A 24,893-nucleotide genomic window follows, 5' to 3' on the forward strand; every position below is an offset into this window, starting at 1 on the left:
GGCAATCTCTACAGTGGTTTATTTACCTAACCAGGCAATCTCTACAGGGGTTTATTTACCTAACCAGGCAATCTCTACAGTGGTTTATTTACCTAACCAGGCAATCTCTACAGTGGTTTATTTACCTAACCAGGCAATCTCTACAGCGGTTTATTTACCTAACCAGGCAATCTCTACAGGGGTTTATTTACCTAACCAGGCAATCTCTACAGCGGTTTATTTACCTAACCAGGCAATCTCTACAGGGGTTTATTTACCTAACCAGGCAATCTCTACAGGGGTTTATTTACCTAACCAGGCAATCTCTACAGGGGTTTATTTACCTAACCAGGAAATCTCTACAGTGGTTTATTTACCTAACCAGGCAATCTCTACAGTGTATTGTCCGGCACAATGGAATCACAGTATGAGGGCGGTGCTGCAATTCTCACCCCTAAATAGGGTGTACACTTAATTAGAAGTGCCCTTTGGAGGACACAGACAGACACACAATTCCTGTGGTGGATTGAGTTCACACACACACACACACACACACACACACAGTGTTCAGGGACATGGGAGAGCAGATTGTGTTTGTGGCAGTAGATTTTCCATAACCGTGTTAAAACCGTGATGTAACATCCTCCCAGCAAGCGGTCGGTCAACCAGGAAGACCCGGTGGTGTGTGTCTTTGTCTGTGTGCTTACAGACTATGAGCAAATATGCCCCAACAAGGCTCAGTTTGTTCTGTGCTAACTGCCAGTGCTCGAGAGGATTCAAACAAATGCTCAACACTGCTGCCAGCTCAGTTTCGCTCAGTTCTTCTCTTTGCGTGTTGGTCTGCGTGTGTGTGTGTGTCGGTGTGTGTACGACCACAGTTCACCCTTGATCTGTTTGGGGAAGTGTCTGGCCAAAGCCGAGGCTTGGTGGGTCCCTTTGGACCTGTAAATTGAGAAATTAGCTGGCAAAGAAATCTCGTTCCTGACAAGGACCAACTGAGGCAGGGTTGAAACTTTGGTGTGCTCAACCCAGGGCCTGGCCAGTATCTCTGGCCGCTTGTTTGACCAAAACCCAGGGCCTGGCCAGTATCTCTGGCCGCTTGTTTGACCAAAACAATATAAATCAAACTTTCCTATTAGTTCTATTAACATTATGAATGGATCTGAAGAGAACAGAACAGTGAGGATATCTAGTTCCAGGTTTGTCAAGAGTCAGGAGGACAGTCATGAGGCCATGGCCTCAACTACTATCATGCTCTCTGTGTGTGTGTGTGTGTGTGTGTGTTAGGCTTGGGCGGTATACTGGAGTATTTGGAAATAGCCATGGGATATTTTTTCAATACCGTTGAAGCAGATCACATTCTTCATTTCACCGGTCACATTATTTTACATTATGAACCGTAGTTTCCAGAACAGTTGAACCAGTCACGTGTTTGTCAGGAGAAAGTGGGAGCAGGGGAATCCAGCTGTGTATTATTGACAGGGGTCACACAGTGTTTTTTTCTTCTTCAATAGAGTGATCAGGGACGCGCAACTATAGTTTTCCTTCACATAAAATGCATTACTGCAACACATTCAGCAGGAAACATCTTCATTTTCCTCAAATGACAACAGAACGCTATTTAGCTGGCAGACGCACAAGTAAATGAGCTTACAATGAAAAAGCACTGTCTTTTTTTTTGTTGCTAAAATGACGCATGGACATATATATATTTATAATGTTTATCATAGAAAGAATGTAGCCAGCTAAATGTCCCAGTGAAAAGTAGGCAGGCTACACGGAGAAAAGGACCAGTGAAAACTAGGCAGGCTACACGGAGAAAAGGACCAGTGAAAACTAGGCAGGCTACACGGAGGAAAGGACCAGAGAAAACTAGGCAGGCTACACGGAGAGAAGGACCAGAGAAAACTAGGCAGGCTACACGGAGGAAAGGACCAGAGAAAACTAGGCAGGCTACACGGAGAGAAGGACCAGAGAAAACTAGGCAGGCTACACGGAGGAAAGGACCAGAGAAAACTAGGCAGGCTACACGGAGAGAAGGACCAGAGAAAACTAGGCAGGCTACACGGAGGAAAGGACCAGAGAAAACTAGGCAGGCTACACGGAGAGAAGGACCAGAGAAAACTAGGCAGGCTACACGGAGGAAAGGACCAGAGAAAACTAGGCAGGCTACACGGAGAGAAGGACCAGAGAAAAGTAGCTCCACATCAGTCTGAGCTGAGTGGAGATAGAACGCCCGTTCCTGAATTCTCATCGGAGTGGAGAAGTGAAACTGAAGCACAAAATGAGTCTTATGCAGAAATGACAATAAGAAGCATTTTAGATCTGCGCAGCAAGATATTTCTGATGCGTTTTCTCTTTTCTTCCTGCGAGGAAAAAAACACAGAATTCTGCGTTAATGCGACCCCAAAGTTGAACTTGCTAGTGGCTGAATTAATACGGTGACGGGCATCATATTATGTTAGCTTACCGACCTGTTAGAGAAGTCAAAGCTCTTTGGAGGAGCTTTTTGTACAGCTGCCACTATCTTCATTTCCTTGCGTTCTTCTCTCCTCTCCGTTCTCTGCCCCTCCTCCCTCATCTCCGAGCAGAGCAGGCAGGCCCGTTGCCCTAGCGACACCAAGCAGAGCAGGCAGGCCCGTTGCCCTAGCGACTCCAAGCAGAGCAGGCAGGCCCGTTGCCCTAGCAACTCCAAGCAGAGCAGGCAGGCCCGTTGCCCTAGCGACTCCAGACTCCACACAGACACAGCTTGTACACATGCTGCTCCAGAGCCAGTACTGGTCTTCCTTCAGACAAGCTGCTGCTCCAGAGCCAGTACTGTTCTTCCTCCAGACAAGCTGCTGCTCCAGAGCCAGTACTGTTCTTCCTTCAGACAAGCTGCTGCTCCAGAGCCAGTACTGTTCTTCCTCCAGACAAGCTGCTGCCCCAGAGCCAGTACTGTTCTTCCTCCAGACAAGCTGCTGCTCCAGAGCCAGTACTGTTCTTCCTCCAAGCTGCTGCTCCAGAGCCAGTACTGGTCTTCCTTCAGACAAGCTGCTGCCCCAGAGCCAGTACTGTTCTTCCTTCAGACAAGCTGCTGCTCCAGAGCCAGTACTGTTCTTCCTCCAGACAAGCTGCTGCTCCAGAGCCAGTACTGTTCTTCCTCCAGACAAGCTGCTGCCCCAGAGCCAGTACTGTTCTTCCTCCAGACAAGCTGCTGCTTCAGAGCCAGTACTGGTCTTCCTCCAAGCTGCTGCTCCAGAGCCAGTACTGGTCTTCCTCCAAGCTGCTGCTCCAGAGCCAGTACTGGTCTTCCTCCAAGCTGCATCAAAACCTTGTTCATTTGCACAATGTCTCTGATTCACGTTCGCTTGTAAATGTCCAACATCACCAAACATGACATTCGGTAGCTCCTCCCTATATACAGAGCATTCGGAAAGTATTCAGACCCCTTCCCCTTTTCCACATTTTGTTACGTTACAGCCTTAAATAAAACATGTTTCTAATCAATCTACACACAATACCCCATAATGACAAAGTGAAAACAGGTTTTTATAATTTTTTGCAAATGTATAAAAAAATTAAATAATGAAATACCATATTTACATAAGTATTCAGACCCTTTGCTATGAGACTCGAAATTTAGCTCAGGTGCATCCTGTTTCCATTGATCATCCTTGAGATGTTTTACAACTTGATTGGAGTCCACCTGTGGTAAATTCAATTGATTGGACATGATTTGGAAAGGCACACACCTGTCTATATAAAGGTCCCACAGTTGACAGTGCATGTCAGAGCAAAACCCAAGCCATGAGGTCTAAGGAATTGTCCGTAGAGCTCCGAGACAGGATTAAGTCGAGGCACAGATCTGGGGAAGGGTATTAAAAAATGTCTGCAGCATTGAAGGTCCCCAAGAACACTGTGCCTCCAAGAACCCAATGGTCACTTTGACAAAGCTCTAGAGTTCCTCTGTAGAGATGGGAGAACCTTCCAGAAGGACAACCATCTCTGCAGCACTGAAAATAGCTGTGCAGCGACGCTCCCCATCCAACCAGACAAAGCTTGAGAGGATCTGCAGAGAAGAATGGGAGAAACTCCCCAAATACAAGTGTGCCAAGCTTGTAGCGTCATAACCAAGAAGACTCAAGGCTGTAATCACTGCCAAAGGTGCTTCAACAAAGTACTGAGTAAAGGGTCTGAATACTTATGTAAATGTAATAAACGTTTTTGATTTAAATACATTTTCAAAAATTTCTAAAAACCTGTTTTTGCTTTGTCATTATGGGGTTTTGTGTGTAGATTGTTGAGGGGGAAAAAAACGATTTAATGAATTTTAGAATAAGGCTGTAACGTAACAAAATGTGGAAAAAGTCAAAGGGTCTGAAAACTTTCCGAATTACCTGTCTTTGCAATCTGTTTACTTTCGTTTGTGCTCGTTTGCGTATTTAGCTAGTAGCCTCCATGGAAATCCACTAGTACTTGTGCTATTTCTGTTAGCATTCTGGTAATAGACGCCCAATGGGCTTTTTTTGCGAGGGGATTTTAGCGCCCCCTTGTGTACTAAGCCGTTAATACCGTAAATCCCGGGATGAGAGAACGACGGTATGACGATATGAAAATCTGGATACCGTCCAACCCTAGTGTGTGTGTGTGTGTGTGTGTGTGTGTGTGTGTGTGTGTGGTCTAGTCAGAGCCTGTACGCTACCGCCCACATAAATACCACAACCACACCAGGCTGAGGAAGACTCAACCACACCAGGCTGAGGAAGACACAACCACACCAGGCTGAGGTAGACTCAACCACACCAGGCTGAGGAAGACTCAACCACACCAGGCTGAGGAAGACACAACCACACCAGGCTGAGGTAGACTCAACCACACCAGGCTAAGGTAGACAGTGTCTAATAAGGTTTCTGCTACAAGGATTGGTAATTCTGGTGGAAATGTTGCAACAGGAGATCATGAGTCAGCTACTGTGTGTTCCACCATACTGCCCTTTTACCGAGTCAGCTACTGTCTGTTCCACCATACCCTCCTCCCCATGGGAAAGGCGGAGGTCACTTTTAGTTCAATTTAGCCGAGGTGAATTAGATTTGAATTTGAGAATTTTAAACATCCTTGTAGAAAATAAACTCACTTTTCTCTCAACGATACTGGAAATTGAATTTCAATTCATCTTCCGAATTGAGTGAATTGCAAATGGAATTGACCCCCAAACCTCAAATACAGGGCCCAGAACTGATAAACGTGATCTCACCAGCTTGCATGTATTTCTCCAGCTGTTCACGTCTCTGCTCCACCTCAGCCGGCGTCAGCGTGAAGATCTTCTTCGGGGGGAAAGCAGGCACCACATTGTTCCCGTACTCCTTCTTTATCTGGGAGGGAATAAAAACATTACAAGTTCATGGTCTCTGAAGCCGAATGGGAAGAAAGGACTTGTCATCGCCATCACGTTTGAACTACTCTGAGACCGATCATATTGTAGCAACCTTATAAGGATAAAAGTTATTTCATACAACCAAATCTCTATTTTTGATGACGTAAATGGCATGTTATAGAAGGGTCCAGACTCCTTTTTTGTTGTGATTTCACGTTTGAGAAACAGCAAAATCACTTCCTCATCCTTGTTGTGCAAGTACGGGGCCCCTGAAAGAAACATGAACAAAGGCTCCAAAAAAAAAACAAATTCATCCGTTTAGAAAAGGAAAAAGCTCTCAGTATAGTGAAACAGGTTTTTTAGATGTTGTACACATGACATTGTGTCATTCCAAACTGTTATATTCAGTTTTTGTGCGACTCGAGACGCTTCCCCCCCATCTAGCTGTTCCATTCTCCATGTAGCCTGCGGCAACAGGTAACTGCCAAAATAAAGGAAACGCCAACATAAAGTGTCTTAAAACGGTGTTGGACCACAACGAGCTGCCAGAACAGCTTCAATGCGCCCCAAGTGTCTGGAACTGTGTGGAAGCACCCCATGCTTTTCAATATAACTTTGTATCCCTCATTTATTCAAGTGTTTTCTTTATTTTGTCAGCTACCTGTAAGAATGGACGGAAAGGTATCACTGGAGTCGCAAACAAAATGGAATATAACGTCACGGATATGTTCGGAATGACACCATTTAATGTGCTCAATTGGTAGAGCGTGGCGCTTGTAACGCCAGGGTAGTGGGTTCGATCCCCGGGACCATCCATACGTAAAAATGTATGCGCTCATGACTGTAAGTCCCTTTGGATAAAAGCATCTGCTAAATGGCATATTATTATTATTATTATTATTATTATTATTATTATTATCTAAAGACCTGCATCACTATACTGAGAGCTTTGCCGTTACTAAAAGGACATATTTGGATGATTTTGGAGCCTTTGTTCATGTTAATTGAGCCCCCATACTACGCAACAAGGATGAGGAAGTGAGTTGATGTTTCGGGTAAGTTTCTCAAAAACGTGAAATCACAAAAAAAGGAGTCTGGATCCTTCTATAACATTCCATTTACATAAAAAAATAGAGATTTCGTGGTAAAATAGAAAACCTTTCCTTGAACCCAACACCTTGCAACCTCGTAACCTTGTAACGGTTAAGGCGTTGGCTTGACAGTCGCTGGACCTGGGACTACCCCCGAATTCGCTACATTGGTGTCAGAAGTGGGATGGCGCCCGTGAGGCCATCAGAGAGGCGTATCCACGTGAGGGACTTGGTATAGAAAAAGTGTGTGGACAAGCTCTCCCAAAGGAAGGGGGTAATGTAGCAACCTTAACCCAACACCTAGCGACCTCATCAAAAGGTTCAGACCTCTTGGTGTAACGGTTAAGGCGTTGGCTTGACAGTCGCTGGACCTGGGTTTGAGTCCCAAGACAATGAAAGATTATGGCAACAATGTGGTGCCTGCTACAATATCTTAAAATAGTTATTTACTTAAAAGTTTGAACGGAGCAAAGTACAGAGATTCTTGATGAAAACCTGCTCCAGAGCGCTCAGGACCTCAGACTGGGGCGAAGGTTCACCTTCCAACAGGACAACGACCCTAAGCACACAGCCAAGACAACGCAGGAGTAGCTTCGGGACAAGTCTCTGAATGCCCTTGAGTGGCCCAGACAGAGCAAAGGTGCTTCAACAAAGTAGAGTAAAAGGGTCTGAATACTTATGTAAAATTTGATATTTCAGTTTTTTATTTTCAATAAATTAGCATACATTTCTAAAAACCAGTTTTTGCTTTGTCCTTATGGGGTATTGTGTGTAGATTGATGAGGGGGGGGGGGGGGGGGGAATTTAATCCATTTTAGAATAAGACTGTAACGTAACAACATGTGGAAAAAGTCAAGGGGTCTGAATACTTTCCAAAAGCACTGTATGTATTGTGCTTACCTGTTGGTGTAGACCCAGGAGCTGGCTGTAGCGGACCTGACAGTGCAGAACACCGTTCACATGGATGTTGAAGGCCTGTAGAAGAGATGAGGTCACAATAGATTCTTACTGAGCAGCTAGTTACTCTCGCATATAGGCTACACAGACCAGTAAAATAATTCAACTCAAATTAAAACTCATTATGTCATTCTATTATTTTGAAAATACATTTTATTAGTGCTATAATGTTTCTTGGGACCTGCCTAAAACAAATTAAGAATGAATTACTGGATTTATTAAAATAAAAACGTCCACCTACATAGGTCTACTCCCACTCCTAAATTTGACAGCGTGCGCATGGGAAATATAAAAAAAGGCACAACGTGGTAAAAATGGGACTGTATGAATTGGGTTGTAAAAAAACATTGCCAGATTATTTATTTGTTTGCAACATACCGTAAGGTCTGTCTGAGGTGTATTATCTAGCGCTGCTCAGTTCATAGGCTTTGTTTTCATAATGGATTTATGTAGCTCAGTTGGTAGAGCGTGGCGCTTGCAACGCCAGGGTTGTGGGTTTCGTTTCCCACGGGGGGAGGCCAGTATGAAAAATGTATGCACTCACTAACTGTAAGTCGCTCTGGATAAGAGCGTCTGCTAAATGACTAAAATGTCAAATGTAAACTAGGCGGCTTCCCAAATGGCACCCTATTCACTATATAGGGCACTACTTTTGACCAGGGCCTGCACTATACAGTATATGGAATAGGGTGCCAGTTGGGACATAGCCTAGATTGATTAAGTGTTGCTCTGCTCTGGGAATACATTGCACAGCCTAACACAAGTCTTTCATCCACAGATGTAGCTTGTGTTATGCAGTGGCCCAATAACACACTGTTATGGATGTAGGGTAATGAATGGTGTTGCAAAACTAGAAAGTTAACTTGTTGGCTCAACTTCCTGTTTGTTTTGACAAGAGCGATCAGGCTCCACCTACGCAACAGTAATGTTTGGAATCGACAATAGCCGATCATGTGAGTGGGGTCAGATGTAGAGTCCAATCACAGGCAGGCAAAGCTAATATGAACCGCGGTTTTCCGTTGTGGAAGGCTTCATTAATATGACACATTTCTTCTTGGAACACGGAGGTGTTTTGGTATGATAACCCCTGCCTCTCTCCTCAGCAGAACAGCCAACCCCTGCCTCTCTCCTCAACAGAACAGCCAACCCCTGCCTCTCTCCTCAACAGAACAGCCAACCCCTGCCTCTCTCCTCAACAGAACAGCCAACCCCTGCCTCTCTCCTCAACAGAACAGCCAACCCCTGCCTCTCTCCTCAACAGAACAGCCAACCCCTGCCTCTTTCCTCAACAGAACAGCCAACCCCTGCCTCTCTCCTCAACAGAACAGCCAACCCCTGCCTCTCTCCTCAACAGAACAGCCAACCCCTGCCTCTCTCCTCAACAGAACAGCCAACCCCTGCCTCTTTCCTCAACAGAACAGCCAACCCCTGCCTCTCTCCTCAACAGAACAGCCTACCCCTGCCTCTCTCCTCAACAGAACAGCCAACCCCTGCCTCTCTCCTCAACAGAACAGCCAACCCCTGCCTCTCTCCTCAACAGAACAGCCAACCCCTGCCTCTTTCCTCAACAGAACAGCCAACCCCTGCCTCTCTCCTCAACAGAACAGCCAACCCCTGCCTCTCTCCTCAACAGAACAGCCAACACCTGCCTCTCTCCTCAACAGAACAGCCAACCCCTGCCTCTTTCCTCAACAGAACAGCCAACCCCTGCCTCTCTCCTCAACAGAACAGCCAACCCCTGCCTCTTTCCTCAACAGAACAGCCAACCCCTGCCTCTCTCCTCAACAGAACAGCCAACCCCTGCCTCTCTCCTCAACAGAACAGCCAACACCTGCCTCTCTCCTCAACAGAACAGCCAACCCCTGCCTCTCTCCTCAACAGAACAGCCAACCCCTGCCTCTCTCCTCAACAGAACAGCCAACCCCTGCCTCTCTCCTCAACACATAGTTAACTCCTGCCTCTCTCCTCAACACATAGTTAACCCCTGCCTCTCCTTAACCAACCCCTGCCTCTCTCTTCAACAGACGCACAGCCAATCCCTGCCCCTCTCCTCAGACACATAGCTAACCCCCGTCTCTCTTTAACCAAACCCTGTCTCTCTTCAACTGTTTTACAGCCAGCAATGGACCACTAGCCTAACTGATAAAACTGTTTTTGTAGAAGGAAATCAGTATTCTGTCCAAGAGTTCATCACCTCACCAACTTGTTATGACACAATCTTGCATCAGCTCTACTTTAAAATCAGTCTTATAGATATTAGCCATGTTTCTTATGAATAAAACATATCACAGGAATGCTATGCAAAGTTGCAGACAGAGCATCTGGCAATGCGTCAATTCAACAACAGTCCAGAACTACTGTATACTGTGTAGGAAATGAGAACAGACTTCTGTTCTGTGACTTCAGGGGAATTTACTTCAAGTTTGACTTCAGTCTGTCTGGTTATCTATTGTCCCTTGGGGGACCTGGAACTGCCTGTCTGTCTTCAGAAAGCATCTGACCCTAGCCCTAGACTGTCTTCAGAAAGCATCTGACCCTAGCCCTAGACTGTCTTCAGAAAGCATCTGTCTAGCCCTAGACTGTCTTCAGAAAGCATCTGTCTAGGCCTAGACTGTCTTCAGAAAGTATTAGACTATACACTATAGATCATTAACTATAAACTATAGACTGTAAACTATAAACTATATACTGTAAACTATGGACTATAGAGTTTAAACTATAGACTGTAATCTATAGATAAAATAATTAACATAAGATTCCATCTCTCTGTCCATTCGCGTCTGTCTGTCAGTCCGTCCGTCCGTCCGTCAGTCCGTCTGTCCGTCAGTCTGTCTGTCTGTCAGTCCGTCTGTCTGTCAGTCCGTCTGTCTGTCAGTCCGTCTGTCCGTCAGTCTGCCAGTCTGTTCATACCAGTCAACAAGATGCCATGTCATCCGTCTAAACAACTAGTTTCTGATAGTGACCCCCAACTTTAAGGATGCTGGTGGTTGCTTCCTCCAGGCTAAAGTTGGTCAACTGGAACAGGAATGTACCAAAATCTAAACACAGGGGTCAATCACAGGACAAGAGAAGCATACTGTAGAACGAAATAATAGTAAAAAGATGCACATGCAGGCTAAACTAAATGTTCAGGCAGGCTGAGTGAGGAATAATTATGACAGATGACAAAAGACAGTAGTATGTCCTAAATAACACCCTATTCCCTATGTAGTGCACTACTTTAGACCAGAGAATGGCACCCTATTCCCTATATAGTGCACTACTTTAGACCAGAGAATGGCACCCTATTCCCTATGTAGTGCACTACTTTAGACCAGAGAATGGCACCCTATTCCCTATATAGTGCACTACTTTAGACCAGAGAATGGCACCCTATTCCCTATATAGTGCACTACTTTAGACCAGAGAATGGCACCCTATTCCCTATGTAGTGCACTACTTTAGACCAGAGAATGGCACCATATTCCCTATATAGTGCACTACTTTAGACCAGAGAATGGCACCCTATTCCCTATGTAGTGCACTACTTTAGACCAGAGAATGGCACCCTATTCCCTATGTAGTGCACTACTTTAGACCAGAGAATAACACCCTATTCCCTATATAGTGCACTACTTTAGACCAGAGAATGGCACCCTATTCCCTATATAGTGCACTACTTTAGACCAGAGAATGGCACCCTATTCCCTATATAGTGCACTACTTTAGACCAGAGAATAACACCCTATTCCCTATGTAGTGCACTACTTCAGACCAGAGAATGTCAACCTATTCCCTATATAGTGCACTACGTTAGACCAGAGAATAACACCCTATTCCCTATGTAGTGCACTACTTTAGACCAGAGAATGGCACCCTATTCCCTATGTAGTGCACTACTTTAGACCAGAGAATGTCACCCTATTCCCTATATAGTGCACTACTTTAGACCAGAGAATGGCACCCTATTCCCTATATAGTGCACTACTTTAGACCAGAGAATAACACCCTATTCCCTATGTAGTGCACTACTTTAGACCAGAGAATGTCACCCTATTCCCTATATAGTGCACTACTTTAGACCAGAGAATAACACCCTATTCCCTATGTAGTGCACTACTTTAGACCAGAGAATGGCACCCTATTCCCTATGTAGTGCACTACTTTAGACCAGAGAATGTCACCCTATTCCCTATATAGTGCACTACTTTAGACCAGAGAATAACACCCTATTCCCTATGTAGTGCACTACTTTAGACCAGAGAATAACACCCTATTCCCTATATAGTGCACTACTTTAGACCAGAGAATAACACCCTATTCCCTATGTAGTGCACTACTTTAGACCAGAGAATAACACCCTATTCCCTATGTAGTGCACTACTTTAGACCAGAGAATAACACCCTATTCCCTATGTAGTGCACTACTTTAGACCAGAGAATAACACCATATTCCCTATGTAGTGCACTACTTTAGACCAGAGAATAACACCCTATTCCCTATGTAGTGCACTACTTTTGACCAGAGCCCTACTTTCTGAATTAAGTCGAAACTTCTAGAATAATAGGGTTGTCATTTAGCTAGCTAGCTAGCTACCTAGCCTAATCACCCTATTTGAAGCAGTTAGGCTGCAAAATTAGCCCGGCCTCAACAATCACAGGCTGCATCTGGCTAAGCTAGCAGCTAACTACAGTCGAATGAGGAGCATGTCGATGTCATGATGGAATAAAGTCGGGGTAGCAATTGTTAGCGAGATGATAGGTGGAGCCATAATATGAGCTATGAATTTACGTGTGACATGTCATTTGTCGTAACCGTTATCACAAAATAGCTGTTAGGTTAACTAGTTACCACAGCCACAAAGTCAAAATTGGCTATATCGTAAAAAATTCATGAAAACAAACATTTGCTTTTTGGTCTCAATTTCAAAAGGTTAGACACACATTTAGCAGTGTGGTTAGGTGTAAAATGTGATTTTAAGAAGAGAAATAGGCGGGACGTATGATTTTGTGACGACCGCTCTTAATTTACAGGCATGAATCACAAAGTAGGCACACATGAACCCTACATTAGTTCATCTCTGCAGGTTTGTAATCTGATTTATTGGAGCCGGGCGAAGATAAATGCAACCATTAGGCCTCACTCCCCCCGATCTGAGATACCTACTGCAGCCATACCCTTCCTCCACACACACACACACACACACACACACACACACACACACACACACACAACACCCGTTCTGCCAGTCACATTCTGTTAAAGGTCCCCAAAGCACACACATCCCTGCAGTTCGCTGCAGATAGCGACTGGAACGAGCTGCAAAAAACACTCAAACTGGACAGTTTTATCTCCATCTCTTCGTTCAAAGACTCAATCATGGACACTCTTACTGACAGTTGTGGCTGCTTCGTGTGATGTATTGTTGTCTCTACCTTCTTGCCCTTTGTGCTGTTGTCTGTGCACAATAATGTTTCTCGCCATCACGGTTGACAACTCCGTTGTGTCCTCCTCCCAGAGTGCGAAGAGCCTTGGCGTGACCCTGGACAACACCCTGTCGTTCTCCGCTAACATCAAGGCGGTGACCCGATCCTGTAGGTTCATGCTCTACAACATTCGGAGAGTACGACCCTGCCTTACACAGGAAGCGGCACAGGTCCTAATCCAGGCACTTGTAGTCACCTGGAATGCATTTCAATTAACAGCTGTGCCTTCTTAAAAGTTCATTTGTGGAATTTCTTTCCTTCTTAATGCGTTTGAGCCAATCAGTTGTGTTGTGACAAGGTAGGGGGGGTATACAGAAGATAGCCCTATTTGGTAAAAGACCAAGTCCATATTATGGCAAGAACACCTCCAGGCTGTGTAAGGGCTATTTTACCAAGAAGGAGAGTGATGGAGTGCTGCATCAGATGACCTGGCCTCCACAATCCCCCATCCTCAACCAAATTGAGATGTTTTGGGATGAGTCGGACCACAGAGTGAAGGAAAAGCAGCCAACAAGTGCTCAGCATATGTGGGAACTCCTTAAAGACTGTTGGAAAAGCATTCCAGGTGAAGCTGGTTGAGAGAATGCAAAGAGTGTGCAAAGCTGTCATCAAGGCAATGGGTGGCTATTTGAAGAATCTCACTTTTTTGGTTACTACATGACTCCATATGTGTTATTTCATAGTTGATGTCTTCACTATTGTTCTACAATGTAGAAAATAGTACAAATAAAGAGAAACCCTTGAATGGGTTGGTGTTAAAACTTTTGAACGGTAGGGTATATCCCAGACAAGATTAAAGAATAGGACAAAGTCAATATAAGTCAGTGCTTGCGTCCGTAGCAGTTGGTATGAATTTGAGTGGTTACATACAATACATATTGACAGAATGGCTGTGGGACAGAGAGACTGTTGCTGTACTCCCAGGTAAGGCCTTTGCTTCCAGTACCACTGAAGGCCACAGTCTTCAGTCAGGAAGCTTGAAGATGATGTGTGTCACCATCAAGCCCATGTCACAGCTGTCCCCATCCAGGCCCCATGTCACGTCCAGGCCCCATGTCACAGCTGTCCCCATCCAGGCCCCATGTCACAGCTGTCCCCATCCAGGCCCCATGTCACAGCTGTCCCCATCCAGGCCCCATGTCACAGCTGTCCCCATCCAGGCCCCATGTCACAGCTGTCCCCATCCAGGACCCATGTCACAGCTGTCCCCATCCAGGCCCCATGTCACAGCTGTCCCCATCCAGGCCCCATGTCACAGCTGTCCCCATCCAGGCCCCATGTCACAGCTGTCCCCATCCAGGCCCCATGTCACAGCTGTCCCCATCCAGGCCCCATGTCACAGCTGTCCCCATCCAGGCCCCATGTCACAGCTGTCCCCATCCAGGCCCCATGTCACAGCTGTCCCCATCCAGGCCCCATGTCACAGCATGCAGTGGTGTGACAGGGAGATGACAACGCATTATGTACCTTACATCAGCAAAGACATGTTCACTGCACATGTTGCTGAACAAGTCAACCCGTTTGTTAGTGTCATTGATATGGAAATTCACATACAAATATTCAGTTCATTGACTGTAATACCTGTAGGGTCCTGTGGTGAAAGAAGGCCGTGCACGGTATTAGCCAACAGCTTTCTTCCCGGCCCGTATTCACAGTATGACTAGTGATCTAGGACCAGCTCTCCCTTGTCAATGTAATTATTCACTGTGATATTTAAAAAAAGCCTAAACTGATCCTAAATCAGTACTCCAACCGAGATGCTTTGTGAATACGGACGGACGGACGGACGGACGGACTGTCTGTCTGTCTGTCTGTCTGTCTGTCTGTTCTAGTGATCTAACTCTTCTCTTCATCTGAAATGAAACAACACCAAAAAACACATGAATAACAAAATTAACCTAGTCAGTCAGTAACTTAGTTAACTAATGAAACACTAAATGTAAAATGTGCACAAGCCTATTCAGCCAAATGATACCAAAACAACACAGCCTATTTGCAGTGAAATCAAGAAGGGGCATTTTTCTTGCCAACCTTTTCAGTCACCAGTGCATAAACAAACAGGCAGGGGAATGAAGTAGTTGGACAAAACGTGTTCACAATAGTCAGTATTATAGCTAGCAAATGTATAGTTGTTATTTTCTAGAAACCTAGCCGCAGTCCACTTAGATAGCTAAGGTGGTGAACTCAAGACCAATGGTGGAAATTAGCCAAATTTACCCAACTTCCCCCAGCAGTTTCAAGCTAGCTAGCTAATGGCATTTTGATCAAATCAGATGGGATAGCTTAGCAAATATAGCTATTTATTTTCCCATCTAAAAGCTGCCTGATACGGCTTGCCAGCTGCTAATAAAGTAGCATGAATTGGTCAGAAGCCAGCTAGCAATGCCAAGTTGATGCCTTTTACCAACAAACTCATGTACACGTATACAAAAAAAAAAAAAGAAGATACAATTAACTTCAAGCAGATCATTTGAGTTGTATTCTAGGACTTGGGGCCGAGGAATAATATAGCTACTTGTTTGTAGAACCGGCGTCTTCACCAGATATTTATTTATATTGTCAGATTTAACATGGCCTTTAAAGCAGCAAATCAGACTACTCCCCGCCATGGTTTCGGTAAAAAGCTGATGGATAGGGCTGGAGAAATGTAACCACTCTCAAATTCATAGACACAGCGCTATGGATGCGAGGACTGACCATCCATGATATCAACATGATAGTTTTAACCATGTTTTGAAACTATAGTGTTTGGTTCCATTTACTTTGTTTACAAACACTTCTGTTTAGGGTTGTGACGGGGTACGACCGTTAAACTAAGGACATGAGGCATTTCTAAGTTATCTTCTTTAAGAATCAAATGGGTAGATATCATTAATTGATAAGTCCAAGAATGTGATTGCCCCTTTAACAAAAATCTTCCATTTAATGTCAATGTATGACTCATGATTAACGTAAAGCATGATTTAAGTGAAAAGACTGAGTTGTTGATGCATATCTCAGGGTAGTATTCAGTCCATAAAGAGACATGGGAGATGCTTAGTTTGCTCCAAAGAGCAGATAAATAAAATTCACATGCTTTCTAATGCCATAAGACCCAGTGTGAAATGTAGAGGTTTGGACCTAAGGAAATCATCCTGCACACGTTTGGGCCCAGAGAGATCCAAGGCTAGAGGTTCATGGGAACTGCAGTCTTCAACGTAGAGGTTCATGGGAACTGCAGTCTTCAAAGTTTCTCAACACATGCAAGATTATTGTGGCAATAACAACACATTCAAGTGCACAGTGAGTTCACTTGATGCTTCTTGGAACAAAGTCACGTGGAACTAGTTCTGAGAAGGAGTTTATTGGACTATACCCTGGCTCAAAGAATATTCCCAGGGATTCACATTGGAAAGGGAAGTATTTCTATGAAACAACACACAGGGAACAATACATTTAGACACATACCCAGTGGAACCTCACAGTAAATAAACCCAGAACATACCTAGTGGAACCTTCAGTGGTGGAAAAAGTACTCAATTGCCATACTTGAGTAAAAGTAAAGATACCTTAAAAAGAAAATGACAAGTAAAAGTCACCCAGTAAAATACTACTTGAGTAAAAGTCAAAGTATTTGGTTTTAAATATACTTAAGTATTAAAAGTAAATGGAATTGCTAAAATGTACTTAAGTATCAAAAGTAAAAATATAAACCATTTCAAAATCCCTATTTTAAGCAAACCAGACGGCACAATTTGTTTATTTTTTTGTATTGACGGATAGCCAGGGGCACACTCCAACACTCAGACATAATTTACAGATAGCCAGGGGCACACTCCAACACTCAGACATCATTTACAGATAGCCAGGGGCACACTCCAACACTCAGACATCATTTACAGATAGCCAGGGTCACACTCCAACATCATTTACAGATAGCCAGGGTCACACTCCAACACTCAGACATCATTTACAGATAGCCAGGGGCACACTCCAACACTCAGACATCATTTACAGATAGCCAGGGGCACACTCCAACACTCAGACATCATTTACAGATAGCCTGGGTCACACTCCAACACTCAGACATCATTTACAGATAGCCAGGGGCACACTCCAACACTCAGACATCATTTACAGATAGCCAGGGGCACACTCCAACACTCAGACATCATTTACAGATAGCCAGGGGCACACTCCAACACTCAGACATCATTTACAGATAGCCTGGGTCACACTCCAACACTCAGACATCATTTACAGATAGCCAGGGGCACACTCCAACACTCAGACATCATTTACAGATAGCCAGGGGCACACTCCAACACTCAGACATCATTTACAGATAGCCAGGGGCACACTCCAACACTCAGACATCATTTACAGATAGCCAGGGGCACACTCCAACACTCAGACATCATTTACAGATAGCCAGGGTCACACTCCAACACTCAGACATCATTTACAGATAGCCAGGGGCACACTCCAACACTCAGACATAATTTACAGATAGCCAGGGGCACACTACAACACTCAGACATCATTTACAGATAGCCAGGGGCACACTCCAACACTCAGACATCATTTACAGATAGCCAGGGGCACACTCCAACACTCAGACATCATTTACAGATAGCCAGGGGCACACTCCAACACTCAGACATCATTTACAGATAGCCAGGGGCACACTCCAACACTCAGACATCATTTACAGATAGCCAGGGGCACACTCCAACACTCAGACATCATTTACAGATAGCCAGGGGCACACTCCAACACTCAGACATCCTTTACAGATAGCCAGGGGCACACTCCAACACTCAGACATCATTTACAGATAGCCAGGGGCACACTCCAACACTCAGACATCATTTACAAATGAAGCGTTTGTGTTTAGCGAGTCAGAGGCAGTAGGGATGACCAGGGATGTTCTCTTGATAAGTGTGTGAATTGGACCATTTTCTGGTCGAAATGTAACGAGTACTTTTGGGTGTCAGGGAAAATGTATGGAGTAAAAAGTACATTATTTTCTTTAGGAATGTAGTGAAGTAAAAGTAAAAGTTGGCCAAAATATAAATAGTAAAGTAAAGTACAGATACCCCAAAAAACTACTTAGGTAGTACTTTAAAGTATTTTTACTTAAGTACTTTACACGACTGGGAACCTCACAGTAAATAAACCCAGAACATACCCAGTGGAACCTCAAAGCAAATAAACCAAGAACACACCCAACGGATGATGATATCAAAGCATAACTAACAGACCCTGACCTGTTTCAATCTGCTAAACAAGACAGACTATCAATTACTGTACACACACACACACACACACACACACACACCGTTTTCCCCTCTAATATCAGTCTGCACATATAGAGACCCTATTAAATAGACAGGAAGTATGTTGCCTGTTCCGAGCCCACAGGAAGTGAGAGAAGTCAAAAAGAATGAGTGTTCTCTCACACAGGAATTCCACCATTTGAAAAGCAGACATTGTGTTCCTAAGGCCCCTGTACCGTCCTGTGGTGCTACAGCTCCTGGTTCCAAGGTACACAGACAATCCCTCTGTATTAAGATCAAGCCTGGGCCACGTCCCAAATGGCACCCTATTCCCTATATAGTGCACTACTGTTGACCAGGGCCCATAAGCTCCCTATTCCCTAGGGGGCTCTGGTCTAAAGTAGTGCACTATGTAGGGAATAGGGTGCCATTCTCTGGTCTAAAGTAGTGCACTATATAGGGAATAGGGTGCCATTCTCTGGTCTAAAGTAGTGCACTATATAGGGAATAGGGTGCCATTCTCTGGTCTAAAGTAGTGCACTACATAGGGAATAGGGTGCCATTCTCTGGTCAAAAGTAGTGCACTATATAGGGAACAGGGTGCCATTCTCTGGTCTAAAGTAGTGCACTATATAGGGAATAGGGTGCCATTCTCTGGTCTAAAGTAGTGCACTACATAGGGAATAGGGTGCCATTCTTTGGTCTAAAGTAGTGCACTACATAGGGAATAGCGTGCCATTCTCTGGTCTAAAGTAGTGCACTATATAGGGAATAGGGTGCCATTCTCTGGTCTAAAGTAGTGCACTATGTAGGGAATAGGGTGCCATTCTCTGGTCTAAAGTAGTGCACTATATAGGGAATAGGGTGCCATTCTCTGGTCTAAAGTAGTGCACTATATAGGGAATAGGGTGCCATTCTCTGGTCTAAAGTAGTGCACTATGTAGGGAATAGGGTGTCATTCTCTGGTCTAAAGTAGTGCACTATATAGGGAATAGGGTGCCATTCTCTGGTCTAAAGTAGTGCACTATATAGGGAATAGGGTGCCATTCTCTGGTCTAAAGTAGTGCACTATATAGGGAATAGGGTGCCATTTGGAACGTAGCCCAGTAGTAGTAGTGACTACTTGGTTACATGGATATGCTTCTTAAATCAAACTTAGTTGAAACCATTACACTTGGTTATTATCACAGCATTTCATTATTATTCAGGTTATTACTTATAACTATTAAATCAATAAATTAAGAAATGCCTTTTTGTTGAGGAGGATCTGTCACAACATTAATGGAATCAAAATAAAGACATACCTTCCTTGTCTTTTGGCTTTTCTGCATATATATATATTTTTAAATACAGATCCTACTTCGACACACAAAAAAAAACCATTCAAACGAATGGGTTCTCCTACTTTTCCCAAAATGTTCACATAATGTCACAAACCCTGCTGCTGCGGTCATTTGATGGCAGTGGCAAGAGAGGACGCCTGATGAGAGAGAGAAATAAAATGTAGCCTACGGAAAACAGGCCCTTTACAAGATTAAATCATGACAGGAGCATTTGGTTCTCATGAAAGAGGAGGAAGTACAGACAGGCTACTTTAGGAAATGTTCTGAATGACCATATACACACACACACATACACATACATATATATATATACATACATATATATATACACACACACACACACACACATATATACACATACAGTGGGGAGAACAAGTATTTGATACACTGCCGATTTTGCAGGTTTTCCTACTTACAAAGCATGTAGAGGTCTGTAATTTTTATCATAGGTACACTTCAACTGTGAGAGACGGAATCTAAAACAAAAATCCAGAAAATCACATTGCTGTCCAGCTGAACAACAGTCAGGTCACACTCACAGTGACACACAACTCACTGTACTCAGGCCTCTTTACAAGGAAACAGTTACATTAAGACAGACAAGGATTAACCAAAAACCTGTCTGCATTCTCCACCACTGACCATTACCCAAATACACACACACACACACACACACACACACACACACACACACACACACACACACACACACACACACACAAAAGAAAAGTACCCATAAAATAAATAAATAAACAGACTTCCTTCCCTTGAGCTGCTGGTAAGCACATAGAGTTGGTCCATTTCCTTAGTGACAGTTAGCTTTACCCCCTGTACTCTCTCCGCAACACTATTCACTCATGGTTAATGGTTGAAACCTGTCTATAATATCTACAGTGCATTTGGAAAGTATTCAGACCCCTTGACTTTCTCCACATTTTCTTACTTTACAGGCTTATTCTAAAATGGATTAAATGTGTTTTGTTTTTCTCAATCTACACACCCATAATGACAAAGCAAAAACAGGTTTTTAGAAATGTTTGCTAATTTATAAAAAATATATATCACATTTACATAAGTATTCAGAACCTTTACTCAGTACTTTGTTGAAGCACCTTTGGCAGCGATTACAGCCTCGAGTCTTCTTGGGTATGACACTACAAGCTTGGCACACCTGTATTTGGGGGAGTTTCTCCCATTCTTCTCTGCAGATCCTCTCAAGCTCTGTCAGGTTGGATGGGGAGAGTCGCTGCACAGCTATTTTCAGGTCTCTCCAGAGATGTTAGATCGGGTTCAAGCCCGGGCTCTGGCTTGACCACTCAAGGACATTCAGAGACTTGTCCCGAAGCCAGGTCGTTGTCCTGTTGGAAGGTGAACCTTCGCCCCAGTCTGAGGTCCTGAGCGCTCTGGAGCAGGTTTTCGTCAAGGAACTCTGTACTTTGCTCCGTTCTTCTTTCCCTCAATCCTGACTCGTCTCCCAGCCTCTGCCGCTGAAAAACATCCCCACAGCATGATGCTGCCACCACCATGCTTCACCGTAGGGATGGTGCCAGGTTTCCTCCAGAAGTGACACTTGGCATTCAGGCCAAAGAGTTCAATCTTGGTTTCATCAGACCAGAGAATCTTGTTTCTCATGATCTGAGAGTCCTTTAAGTGCCTTTTGGCAAACTCCAAGTGGTCTGTCATGTGCCTCTTACTGAGGAGTGGCTTCCGTCTGGCCACTCTACCATAAAGGCCTGATTGGTGGAGTGCTGCAGAGATGGTTGTCCTTCTGGAAGGTTCTCCCATCTCCACAGAGGAACTCTGGAGCTCTGTCAGAGTGAACATCGGGTTTTTGGTCGTCACCTTGACCAAGTCCCTTCTCCCCCGATTGATCAGTTTGGCCAGGCGGCCAGCTCTAGGAAGAGTCTTGGTGGTTTCAAACTTCATCCTTTTAAGAATGATGGAGGCCACTGTGTTCTTGAGGACCTTCAATGCTGCAGACATTTTTTGGTACCCTTCCCCAGATCTGTGCCTCGACACAATCCTGTCTCTGAGCTCTACGGACAATTCCTTCAACCTCATGGCTTGTTTTTTGCTCTGACATGCACTGTCAACTGTGGGACCTTATATAGACAGGTGTGTGCCTTTCCAAATCATGTCCAATTCATTGAATTTACCACAGATGGTCTCCAATCAAGTTATAGAAACATCTCAAGGATGATCAATGGAAACAGGATGCACCTGAGCTCAATGTCGAGTCTCATAGCAAAGGGTCTGAATACTTATGTAAATAAGGTATCTGTTTATTATTTTTTAATAAATGTGCAAACATTTCTAAAAACCTGTTTTGGCTTTGTCATTATGGGGTATTGTGTGTAGATTGATGAGGAAAATGTTTTATTGAATCCATTTTAGAATAAGGCTGTAAAGTTACAAAATATGGAAAAAGTCAAGGGGTCTGAATACTTTCCCAATGCACTGTATGTGTCTCATTGGATGCAAGAGTTCTTGAATGACCTCTACTATGAATCGTCCATCTTCAGTCCAATGCTGCTCTGCCCTCAGACAGACAACAAGACACTGGCACATTTTGCTGTGTGGAAAGGGAAGTATTTCTATGAAACAACACACAGGGCACAATACATTTAGACACATACCCAGTGGAACCTCACAGTAAATAAACCCAGAACATACCCAGTGGAACCTCACAGTAAATAAACCCAGAACATACCCAGTGGAACCTCACCGTAAATAAACCCAGAACATACCCAGTGGAACCTCACAGTAAATCAACCCAGAACATACCCAGTGGAACCTCACAGTAAATAAACCCAGAACATACCCAGTGGAACCTCACAGTAAATAAAAAAATAATAAATAAAAAATTCATTTTGCTGCGTGGAGTGTGTAGGCTGTCACTCAAAATCAAATCAAATTGTCACGTACAGTATTTAGCAGATGTTATCGCAGGTTTTAACGAAACGCTTGTTTTTCTCCAATAGTGCAAGAAATTAAGAGAATATCAGAACGCTGAATGTCAGAGTATAAATATACACTGAAGCCACACCCTTTGCTGACAGGTGTATAAAATCGAGCACACAGCCATGCAATCTCCATAGACAAACATTGGTAGTAGAATGCCCTTACTGAAGAGCTCAGTGACTTTCAACGTGGCACCGTCATAGGATGCCACCTTTCCAACAAGTCAGTTTGTCAAATTTCTGCCCTGCTAGAGCTGCCCCGGTCAACTGTAAGTGCTGTTATTGTGAAGTGGAAACGTCTAGGAGCAACAACGGCTCAGCCGTGAAGTGGTAGGCCACACGAGCTCCCAGAACGGGACCGCCGAGTGCTGAAGCGCGTAAAAATAGTCTGTCCTCGGTCGCAACGCTCACCACCGAGTTCCAAACTGCCTCTGGAAGCAACGTCAGCACAATAACTGTTCGTCGGGAGCTTCATGAAATGGGTTTCCATGTCCGAGCAGCCGCACACAAGCCTAAGATCACCATGCTCAATGCCAAGCGTCGGCTGGAGTGGCGTAAAGCTCGCCGCCATTGGACTCTGGAGCAGTGGAAACGCGTTCTCTGGAGTGATGAATCACGCTTCACCATCTGGCAGTCCGACGGACGAATATGGGTTTGGTGGAGGAGGAATAATGGACTGGGACTGTTTTTCATGGATTGGGCTAGGCCCCTTAGTTCCAGGGAAGCCCAACATCAATGCCCGACCTCACTAATGCTCTTGTGGCTGAATGGAAGCAAGTCCCCGCAGCAATGTTCCAACATCTAGTGGAAAGCCTTCCCAGAAGAGTGGAGGCTGTTATAGCAGCAAAGGGGGACCAACTCCATTTTAATGCCCATGATTTTGGAATGAGATGTTCGACGAGCAGGTGTCCACATACCTTTGGTCATGTAGTGTATTTCTACAGCTTGGTGGCAACGTGGCTATATCTGAGTGTGATACAGATCTTACACACAAAGCTATTTATTTAGTTTTTGTTAGCAAGATGTTGTGGTTGTTGGCTATAACCTACTACAGGTACACTGCTGAAACAGTGATTTATTGTGTATGCTTTTAAAGTTGAAAAACAGGTCTGATTGCCATATCACGGTGATAAACCTCAGATCCGAGAGAGGGGATTTAACTGCTCACTCAATCTGCTTTAAAATAAAAGGGGCATTGTGCGATGGAGGTCAAGCAAGGAGCTCACAGGGCCATAACAGGGCTTCATAACCAAGCTAAGCTATGCATAACGCCACTACTGTACTTTGTCCAGCAACACTGAGCGTTTTTACATCATTCTAGAAGAGTGAGCATAGACTGTGTGGGGCTGGGTGTACTGTGGGTGTCCTGGGTGGTCCTGGGGGTGTACTGTGGGTGTTCTGGTGGTCCTGGGGGTGTCCTGGGGGTGTCCTGGGTGGTCCTGGGGGTGTACTGTGGGTGTCCTGGGGGTGTCCTGGGGGTGTACTGTGGGGGGCTGGGTGTACCTAAAATATTTAGGTTTGAATATGACTTGAAAGACCAAAGCATTTCACAACCTGTTGTTAGAAATTGCGTAATTCAAATCTGGTATTGGAATAAGAATCAAGAGATCTTCAATCCAAGCTACATTTATTATATGCAAAATGTATGTATGATAAGTATGAAGGTTCGTATATACGGGTCCGCTGAGATACCACGCAGGGCACTCAGAGAACTAAAACATTGTTTACAGGTTCTTTCTCAAATACTCTGACAGAGAGTTCCCACCTCTTCTGTTGGCCAATCAGAGTAAAGGACTGAGTGTGGTTTAGACTTTACTCAGCCAATCCATTGGTGCACGGGTTAGTCCCACCCCTTGGCGCTCCACCCCTTGGCGCTCCACCGTTCCCAGGCATAAGTTGCTATCATAATAACCTGCGGAGTCAGCACCCAAAAGACACCCCTCCAATCTGTACTCCATGTACCCACGTTCAAGGACGGTTTCACAGACAACAAAGAGAGAGTGTTCGTATCTGTAAGAAATACAAGTCTTATCTGTCCTACCCCCTAACGTTCCTTACATGAATCACAGCCTGTTATGTGAAACAATTTATATCAGTATAGTACAAACCTATGTTTATCATTAATGCATTCCTTCTAAGTTATTCATCACATACAGATCCAATTATGAGAAAAATAGAACCCAACACTGTGTAGTTCATTGCACTGACATAGCACTTGGTGGTCATAACACACCTTCAACATGTTGCCAGGACAACAGCTTCTCCCTCAACGACAGCAACAACAAAAAAAAAAGGAGTTGATTGTTGACTTCAGGAAGCAGAGGAGGGAACATGCCCCGATCCACATCAACAGGACTGCAGTAGAGAGAGTCAGCCATTTTAAGTTCCTCAGCGTCCACATCACCAAGGACTTGACATGGGACCAACAACACCACCACTCTTGTCAAGAGGGTGCAACAGTGACTCTGCTTCCTAAGGCGGCT

The 24,893-nt window shown here is 44.4% G+C and overlaps 1 protein-coding gene across 1 annotated transcript in view; it reads right to left on the reverse strand.

The window, feature by feature from the left end:
• The window catches only part of LOC311114489 (sorting nexin-17-like), a 69,292-nt gene that overhangs the window by 41,884 nt on the left and 2,515 nt on the right, over positions 1–24,893 (reverse strand). The window contains exons 2-3 of the mRNA XM_084189731.1: positions 7,327–7,401; positions 5,216–5,333 (exon numbers count right to left, since the gene is read on the reverse strand). Coding sequence (XP_084045857.1) covers positions 5,216–5,333; positions 7,327–7,401 — 193 coding nt within the window. The remainder of the gene's footprint in view (positions 1–5,215; positions 5,334–7,326; positions 7,402–24,893) is intronic.

The sequence above is a fragment of the Coregonus lavaretus genome, assembly GCF_964263955.1.
Source record: "Coregonus lavaretus genome assembly, contig: HAP1_SCAFFOLD_416, whole genome shotgun sequence".
NCBI lineage: Eukaryota > Metazoa > Chordata > Actinopteri > Salmoniformes > Salmonidae > Coregonus > Coregonus lavaretus.